Source organism: Equus caballus, chromosome X (assembly GCF_041296265.1).
Source record: "Equus caballus isolate H_3958 breed thoroughbred chromosome X, TB-T2T, whole genome shotgun sequence".
Taxonomy (NCBI): Eukaryota; Metazoa; Chordata; class Mammalia; order Perissodactyla; family Equidae; genus Equus; species Equus caballus.
In genome coordinates, this window is record NC_091715.1 from 115,709,457 (window position 1) to 115,719,257 (window position 9,801).

The window sequence follows — 9,801 nt, forward strand, 5'->3', positions numbered from 1 at the left end:
TCTGTTTCCTCACCTAAAAACCAAGGGATTGGACTAGACTTGAAGTCTAGGGTTCCTTTTAGCTCAGGCTTTCTAGGATTCTAGGATTCACTGAGACAATCTTTCAGAGTTCCCAGTTCATCCCCGGAGACCCCTATTGGTCCTGTGTCAAGCCAGTAGGGACCCAGCCTCCAGAGCAGGCACTTCTGAAGCCTGTCGACATTTTCAGAAACTCTCCTACTTTCAGATTGTTTAGAAACCTAAGCTATTTTTTCCCATTTAAAAAAAGCAGAGGGTGGGGCCAGCCCGGTGGCATAGTGGTTAAGTTCAGCGTGCTCCACTTCGGTGGCCCAGGTTCGCGGGTTTGGATCCCAGTTGTGGACCTACACTGCTCATCAAGCCACACTGTGTTGGCATCCCTCATACAAAATAGAGGAAGACTGACACAGAGGTTAGCTCAGGGCCAATCTTCCTCAAGCAAAAAGAGGAGAATTGGTGATGGATGTTAGCTCAGGACCAATCTTCCTCACCAAAAACAAACCAAAAACAGCACAGGGTTACAGGAGATTTGACTTAAACTTCACCACTCATTCTTTCTTCCCCTCAAAAAGAAATTTCTCTAAACTCTTTTCAAATCAGGAGTTCATCCCTATCAGAGAACTACCTACCTCCTCCCAGAGAGTTTCGTCTTTCCTCCAACTCTGAACAAGCAAACATAGGCCATTTCTGCATGAAATAGGGTCTTTGGATCATTGACACTTGGCTTCTGGAGCCACAGGCACAGAAGAAACAAACATTCCTCACGTGTAAAAGTAAAAGTATGTCCTTCAAAAAGAGGCAATGGAGGTTTAGTGGGGATTTTCCCCCATCTCATTCCCTTAAAGGGCTTCTGGAGACTCTCTCCAAGTGTCACAAATCAATAGTGAGCCAATGCAGAAACCTCTGTCTGTATGCTTTATGCAAACTCAGGAGAGTAGACTTTTCCTGCCTTATCTCCTGGGCTCTGCTCAAAATGTGAACAGTCAGGGGCCGGCCCCATGGCCGAGTGGTTAAGATCGCACGCTCCACTTCGGCGGCCCAGGGTTACCCCAGTCTGAATCCTGGGCGCAGACATGGCACCACTCATCAGGCCATGCTGAGGCGGCGTCCCACATGCCACAACTAGAAGGACCCACAACTGAAAATACACAACTATGTACGGGGGGGCGGCTTTGGAGAGAAAAAGGAAAAATAAAATCTTAAAAAATATGTGAACAGGCAGATGTGCCTGGGACCCTTTCCTTTCCCCAACCTCCATGTGTCTCAGAAGCGTCCCTTTGATTTACTTTCCTCTCCACTTTTTCAGAACAGTTGGGCTTAGGGAAAGGGGAGATCTGAATGCAAGAAGAAAGGGGAAGAACCGTGACTCACAGCTTATGGGAGGGCTGGTCCTTGGCTCATAAGGACCCCAGGATAGGAAATAAGAGATAATGACCTTGCTGATAAAAAAATGCAACATGACTTTATCAATCTTCCTGAAATACAGTGCCTACCATTTTTAATTTTTTTCTCATGCATATCTAGACTTTCCCATGCCTGTATCTCTTCTTTTTCTCCTCCCTTGTTCCCATTCCTCATTTTGAGCATCTCCCTTACATGCCCTAGTAGATAACTGAATTATATTGTAATAACTTGTTGTGTTTGCAACAAAGGACACAGTTTCAAATGTTCAAATTAGATGAGTAAAATGTTTTATGTCTTTACTTTTTAAAAAATTCAAGTAAGTTGCTTTAACAATATGGGACCCTTTGTTAATTTTCTCCCATTTAGTGTTGGCCCCAGTAGATGAAACTCTTTCCCTCCCTATGAGGCTCTGAGCTTTTTGAAGACTAGAACTTCAAACTCATGAAGATCCTGTCAAGCTGTGTGATCTCGGACAGGTCATACACTTTCTTCATGCCTCAGTTTCCTTACCATAAAATGAACCTGCCTGGAGACAGAATTTGGGAGCTGGAGGGAGTAGGTGGGATGAAGGAGGTATGGATGTCACAATATCACGTCTTTCTGCAGTGTTCTTGATTCTCTGATCCAGTAGTTTCTGAGCAGACATTCCTTTGTTGCAGAAAGAGAAATCTGGCACCTTGACCTTCCGAGGAGGAAGAATAGCATAGTTGCATAAGAGTTAGGCTATGGAGTTGGACAAATCTACGTTTGAATCCTGGCTCTTGTCAATCACTAGCTTGTGGTCTTGGGCAAGTCACTGAACTGTTCAAAACCTAAATTTTCTTATTTCTTAAGTGGGGCTAAGAGTAGTACCTTCACCATAGGCTAACTGTGAGGACCCATTCATTTAGTAAGTGTTTGCTGAGCACCTACTATGTGCTTATGACTAATTAATGGTTAAAAGTCACTCTTTGTTTATCAACATTAGGTGGCAAGGGAACTCACATTTACTGAGGTCAACCTATGCACCTATCAGTTACCTGATTTAATCCTTGTGACAATGCTATGAGGTAGGAACCATTATCCCCATTTTACAGAGGAGACAACTAAGGCTCAGGAAGGCTAAGGTACTCGCCCATGGCCACACAGCTAGTAAGTAGCATTGTGAGGATTCAAACCCATGTCTGACTCCCATACTCTTCCCACTGTATGGTGCCAAATATTTTCAGTGTGTGTATGTGCCAGACAGACACTATGCTGAGTGGCTGGACCCTCGAGCAGTAGGGGATTTGACGGCACATTGTAAGCTGCTATGAGGGGCTCTCTTCTCACCCCTGGGTCAGATGGCTTGCTCCTTCATTAGCAGCCTGGGAGCCAGGCTGGTCCCTACACTGCTCCGGTTTCCCAACCCCAAATGCCAAGCTTCCGTGCATCCTTAGGTGCCCGGGCTCTCCTGCCACATTACTGGCTGGGTGACGGACAGAGGAGGACATGACACTGTGAACAGCTTCTGGCTCTGCTGTTCTCCAGTACAACCTCCTTAATTCAGGCGCTCTCATTCCAAATTTAAGACAATTCCACCAAGGCAGAACTTTTACACTGAATCTAAACAACAGCACCCTTGTGTGCTTAAAACTCAGTTCCTCAGTCATACTAGCCACGGTCAAGTGCTCAATAGCCACATGTGGCAAATGGCTCTCATATTGGACAGCACAGATAGAGAACATTTCCATCACCATGAAAACTTCTATCGGATAGTGCTGGTCTAAACACTTAAGGAGGGTCGTCCTCAGACTTCTACTTTGATAAAATGTTATTAGTTTAAGGCAAGGTTTCTCAGTCTTGACACCATTGACATTTGAGGCTGGAAAATTCTTTGTTGTGGGGGGCTCTGTGCGTTGTGGGATGCTGATCGGCATCCCCGGCCTCTACCCACTAGATGTCAGCAGCACACCTTTCCCCTAGTTTTGACAACTAAAAATGTCTCGACATTGCCAAATGTCCCCTGGGGAGCAAAACTGCTACCCACACCCCTGCTGAGAACCTCTGGGTTAAGGTTAGCATATGTGTTGGAAGTAACCAAAATGGCAAATCTTTTCACTAACTTAGCTTGGCCTTCTGAAAACAAGCCATTTCATCAAAATTCATTTCTTCTAGTGAATCATAGCTTACAGCAGTGTCCGTTGAATGGCTGGTTTTAATAGCTATTGAAGATTTCAGGAAAGAGTACAACCACCCAAAGCAGCAGCAGGAGAGTGGAGATGCCAAGAAGGGATTACTATAACGTACGGTACGCTTAGTTCCCCAAATTTGCTCTCCATTAACCATGACTATGAAATCATGAAGGAAAGATGAGAAGTGAATTACTTTAAAAAGCTAAAAGAATGTTAAAGTAGAAAATCAATTAGGAAATGACAGGAGCAACCACATTGCATACTACATTTTGGCTGCTAATTTCCAGAAATAACAAACAACAAAAAATTGTGCTACTTGAGAAATTGGTGAGAGAATCCCCAAGACGCTAAAGTTGGCCCGACAGAAAATGGGCTTTCAAAGGATTCAAAATAAACTACTGCAAACATTCCCATGTAAAATGCTGAAATTTTGGTTACTGATGAAATAAGGTGCCATTCCACATTTTTAATAAATTCCCAAGGAAATGAAACCTTGTAACAAATGGAACACTCCTTAGAATCCTGCTAAAGACCAAATGAAACCTGTCAACTGCATCTTCAGAGAAATCTCCGGAAGCTTTTAAAACTATTTCTTCCTAAATGAATCTTTACAAAGAGCTAAATAACTATGTTATAAATAAAGAGACGAACTTGTGGTAAACTGGTAAATATGGCAAATAGTTTATTCAAGAAATTTCCGAGAACTGGCCCTCCCCCGGCAGAGGGTGAGGCTGGGGGCCTGGGACAGCGCCTCCCCAGAGTGGGCGCCCGCCACTCCATCGGCTCCCCTATCGCTCTCATGAATGGAAAGTGCCTCAGACAGATGCCACAGGGTGAATGCAGGTTAGCAAATGCAATACCCAGTCTGGGCGCCTTGCCAGGGAACTGGCGTTAACAGCCTTCTAAAACTAGAAGGAAAAAAAAGCAGAGAAGAAGGGAGGGAAGGAAGCGAAATGCCACAGGGATCTCTAATGACCACATTCAACACTTAATTACAGTGAGGAGTGGAAGCTGGGTCTGAGCTGGCACGCCGAGTAGCTGCAGCTACACATTTCTAGTGCAGAATTTGCCTGTATTTGCCTTCCCCAACTGGAAGCTCGCAGGGCCAGGCTTCACGTTCATCGTTGTCCCCTGGGTGCAGGTGGGCCCCAAGTTCAGGAGAACAGTTGCAGATGGGCTTAGGAGATAGATATCCCTAAGGCTGTCAACCACTGGAGGGACCTGCGGGGTCGGATCTCCTCCAGCGTCTGGGTGCCGGGGGGCTACCCAGGGCCAAAAAAGAATGCATGGGCCCCCTGAATATCAGCAACTGAAACTCATAAAAAGTCAATATTTGTGGCCTCTAATCTCCGATAGAAGCCCGCACCGCGTTGGGGGGCACCAGGGAGGTCTTGCAGCCCAGGGAGCAGGCTGGCACATAATTCACACTAGTGCTTCCCTGCTCGGGTGTCAGGTACCTTTGCAGAAGTGCTCAGCCTCACCTCCCTGAATCCTGTTAGAGTAGACAAAGCGGACTAGCATGATGTGAGGGGCCCACTAACCTAGCAAGCTCTCCCAGGTGACCACCAAGCCTAAGAGTGATGCAAAAGCATCCAGGTCCTATTGAAATACACATTGTCAGGAGGAATCCATCCATGCCCACTAACCTAACATCACAGGTCAGTTTGGCAAAGAGCTAGCCCGTGGGTCACAGGAGGACAATGTCTTAGCCAAGGGGAAGTCCACAGCCTAGGATGGCAGAGGCTTGGAGAAGACAGGCTTGGAGAGAAGGGCAAGGTTCAGGCCCAGAACACATGGAGTGGGAATGGTGGCAAAATAGGAAGGGGTTAGAACAGGAGAGATCGGGGTTGCCAAAAATGAAGTTGCCCCAGCTTGCCATTTTGCCTTGGGCTGAATAGACCTCGGCAGCAGCTCCAGCTAGGAGCCACAGTGTCCCACGATGTGTGCTTTTTTTTTGCTCAGAGGTTGATCTTTCCTCTATCCCAGGCTGTATGGCTCTATGCTGGAAGTCAGGGTGCCCAGGATTCTAATCTTGGAATTGTCATTGACCCTGTGACCCAAGGAGAATCACTTAACATCTTTGGGGTCCAGTTTCCACACTCTTTTTATTTTATTTTATTTTATTTCGAGGAAGATTAGCCCTGAGCTGCCAATTCTCTTCTTTTTGCTGAGGAAGATTGGCCCTGAGCTAACATCTGTGGCCATCTTCCTCTACTTTTTTTTATATGTGGGACGCCTGGCGCAGCATGGCTTGGTAAGTGGTGCGTACATCCGCACCTGGGACCTGAACTGGTAAATCCGGGTCCGCCAAAGCGGACTGCATGCGCGAACTTAACCGCTACGCCTCCGGGCGGGCCCCTCCACACCCTTAAAATGAAGACATTTTCACCCGTCCCACCATTACAGGATCTTGTCTGGTTAAGAAAGTTCTTTTGCTTTTCCTTCATCTTCTCATATACTTGCACAAAATGGTGTCACATAATTAAAGACTACTACTATTTTCTTCCTTCTACCAATAAGCATATTCACTGATCCCTTGATAATTCTCCTGTCACCTGCTGTCATTCTGTGTCTATGAAAAGAACAGAACTTAATAGCTAGTTATCTTAAGCAAGAGTTATATCTACAGTAACCAGTTCAGAATTTAAACACCCAAAGTGGTACCCTAGCAGCTCACTTGCTTAGAGCCAGGTGTCAATGAGGCTAGTGACATGGAGTCAAGGCCTACAAGGATATGGGTGGCTCTGAATATACCCATTTCCACCACTGGCCAAATATCTCAAACATCTCCAACTCACATGGTAAGTGTACACACCTCTATATAAAATCTGGAATGCAAGTGTGATCTGGAAACTGTGAACCGATCCTGTATTTCCACCCAAATTCAACTTTCAAGGCCTATTGGGGTTCCTTGAAAGGGTGCAGCCCTCCTGACATGGCCAAGTTGTGATTATAGAAAACCCCTTTTTGAGGGGTGATGGGGTCATGGAGGGTGGGAGAGAACCAAAGGCTTACAGGGGGAGCAGTGAAGGTCGGAGCAGAATGATTTCCCTCCTGGCGTTCCTCTCCCTCTACCTCCAGAGCCCTGGCAAAAGCTCAGAGAAGGGACCCTAATGCCACACGAAATAACTAGGAAACCGCACATTGTATAGCTGGGAACAAATTTAGAAACTTAAGACAACTCAGAAAATTTAAGGTGTTTTTCTCCACTCACCCAGATTCCACTCCCTCTTTCCATCCCTCTCTCCTCTTTCCTCTCATGTCTCTCCCACTTCTGGCCTCCAGTTCCTCCCTCTGCTCCTGTCCTCCTTTACGTTCTCTCCAACGGAGCTTATGCCTCCCACCCTACCTCCTGCAAACCGCCGTTTAGCGGGCTGACCACTCCCTGGGAAGGCAAGCTCCTCAAGGGCATCTGGGTTCAGTCAACATCATTCCCTCAACAAATATTTGTGCCAAGCACTGTGCTTGCTTGGCTCCAGGAAAGGAAAGCAAAAGTTTCTCCCACAGTGCTCAGCTCAAAGTTTGCTAGAGCAGGTACACAGTATTTTTGAATGTTTACTGAGTCTCTTTACCTTTTAGGTCCCGTGAGGGACTCCAAGCCACTTATCTGTAGAGGCCTTGACTCCTTAATCTCCTCAAATGCTCTCATCATTTGTCCTGGCCCTTCAGCCCAGATTCAACAAGCCATCAGATGAGCTCAGGCCTTCAACTGCGGCCACAAGAATAGACCATTTGCTCTACTGAATCTCCCCTTTCCACGCCAAAGACCTCAGGCTGCCCCAGATCCTCTCCACGGAAAGCAGACATCAGGATGAAGGGGCTCTGAGAAAGCTCCCTTGTTCCTTTGCAAGCAGGAGAATCGTATGTAAGCCGGCACTGAGCCCCACGGAGGAACGGTTTGGACACTCACCTGGGAGCAATAACATCACAGTTATCGTCTCCCACCACAGCAGCCGTCATCTCCCTCATCCTCCCAAAGCCTTCACTGTCCACCTCTCTGTCATCTGGCGCTCTGGCGAGTTTCACAGAGAAAGCCTTGTAATTTCCACAGCATCCATCCAAGGCCAACTATTATAAAATAGTTGCAAGAACACTTTTCAAGTTTCAAAAGCCCAGGCCCATTCACCACCCGGAGAGTGGGAACGCACTCTGGTACCGATTTTGAGGAAGAAGCAGAAGGGGGCGTCTAGTCTACACACACCTCCATGCCTGAACCACCTCACTTTAGCCCCCAAACGGAGTGCCACTAAAAATCACATGGAAGATCACTTTGGGCCTGCAGGCCACAGCCTGCCAGTCCCTGTCCATACAGTGCTTTTCCATGAGGGTACTGAACTGCAGGGGCCAGGTGAACCTATGCAACTCTCAACTACTGGAGACCTGCAATGAGTGACACGAGTTCCTGGCTGTGATTCCAGATTTTGATAGCTGAGAAGAGTGTTAGCTTCATGAATGAAAATGGAAAATTATCATGTACACTCCCACACCCACTAATTAGCCATATGACTAGATCTGTCTTGGCTAATATCTTCTTTCCGTTGTCACTGCTTGAAATATACACACACAGCATCCAAAGACACCACTGTGGATACATAGTGAGGATAAACAGCTTGGAGCTAACGCCACATCAAATAACTGGGAGATGGCACACTGCACATCTTGGAACAAATTTAGAACTTAACTCAAAAAACTTAAGGTGATTTTCTCCACTCACCCAAATTCCACTCTCTTTCCATCTCTCTCTCCTCCTTTCTCTCTCTCTCTCATTTCTTGCCCCCAGCGCCCCCCTCCCTTATATCTTTCTTTTCAGTCATGCTGGCTGCTGACTGGTGCGAGAACAAAATGTTTCTGTGTAACTGAAGCACATTATTTAACTGAATTATCACGGCGAACGTTATTTTAATGGTGCTACTAGTCAATGAAACTAGCCTTTTAAAATCCAGGTTTGTGGGGTGCTTTATTTTAAGATGACGTGGGCTAGGTTTCTTGACACATGCATGTTGGAACCCATAGCTTAGCCCCAGTCTCTCTCCCCAGCCCCCTGTTAGATAAACATCCTCCTCATGCAGCTCTCCCTTCTCAGACCCTTGAGCTATTTCTTAGAAACTCCGGTAAAGCCAAGGCCATAGGGGGGCCACAAGGTACCCCTGCACCAAGAGGTCGGGCATCAAGATGCATGAAAGGAAACCCCCGGAATAACCAGGTATTCCGCGTCAGTCCCTGCGGCGCGGCTCTATCTTCCCTTTGACGCCTTCCTCCTGCCTTTGCAAGTAAATGAATCAACAACCACAACAGCCTGGGCCGCAGGTGAGCCAGGCAGGGGCCGCGGCGGGAAGGAGAACGCCTGCAAGCCGGGACCCCTGCAACATTCGGTCGCCCCCGCCGGCCCGCCGAGTCCTGGGAGCCCGCGCCGCCGCTTCCCCGCGCGCACGCGCGCGCACGCACGCACACCCGCGCGAGCCCTCCCAGGAGCCGACCGCCGCAATCGGCGGGCGCGAGGCCGCGAGTTCGAGCCCCGGCGGAGGCGCGCTGCCCGCCGCCCAGCCCGGAGGCGCTCCGGGCCGCCCCTTTCGCGGCGATCGCCCCGCTCTGCCACCCTCCACCCTGCGGAGTCTGGTTGGAGCAGGTCTTCTTCTGCGCCCGCCACTTACTCTGGAGTCCTCAGGCAAGCGTAAAACCCAGCCATGGCGCTTCCGAGGGGGCCGGCGGCTGCTTACGCGCCTCGCCTGCCGGGGCACCTAGGAGCCCGCGCTGCGGGCGTGCCGGTGGGCGCAGCTCTGCACGCCAGGCGCCCGCCCGTACGCAGCCCCAGACCAGCGGGCCAATGCAATAACCACCAGATAAAGTTTCTTCTCTGAGGCCTCTCGCGGTCTTCTGAACTAGATCCAAAAAAGGCTGGGCCTGTTCCCTACATGGTTAGGAACTGTTAACTCCCCTTTTCTCTCTGCCTCCAACTTCCCGCGACCGCAGCATCCTTAGGGCAGAATACCAGATGCTCGTCTTTTAGCCTCTCTGTATCCCTGCAGGGCTAAGGAGTGTGAGGAGTAATTTGGGGAGTTAGTAGAGACTTCTATCCGGGCAGAGAAGGACACTTGACAGCTTTAGGAAGGAAATGTAAATAAGTCGCTTTCTGGCATTTTAGATTCTGCAGGCTCGGGGGAGGGAGGAGCAGATGGGAGAAGAGAGAGGTGAGGTAAGTTTAAAATAGCGAGGCTGCGAGCATTCC

At 48.4% G+C, this 9,801-nt stretch overlaps 1 protein-coding gene across 4 annotated transcripts in view; it reads right to left on the reverse strand.

Moving 5' to 3' along the window:
- Nucleotides 1–9,521, reverse strand: part of KIAA1210 — a 64,467-nt gene extending 54,946 nt beyond the window's left edge. For 2 of the 4 annotated variants that reach the window (XM_070258295.1, XM_023633362.2), the window contains exon 1: nt 9,227–9,451. Coding sequence is in view for 1 of the 4 variants with exons in the window: in XM_023633361.2 (XP_023489129.1) it covers nt 9,227–9,261 (35 nt within the window). In the remaining 3 variants the exon portion in view is untranslated. Of the gene's footprint in view, nt 1–9,226 lie in introns of all 4 variants that reach the window. The other 2 variants (XM_023633361.2, XM_070258294.1) reach the window with 2 other exon arrangements.
- Nucleotides 9,522–9,801: the final 280 nt, after the last annotated feature.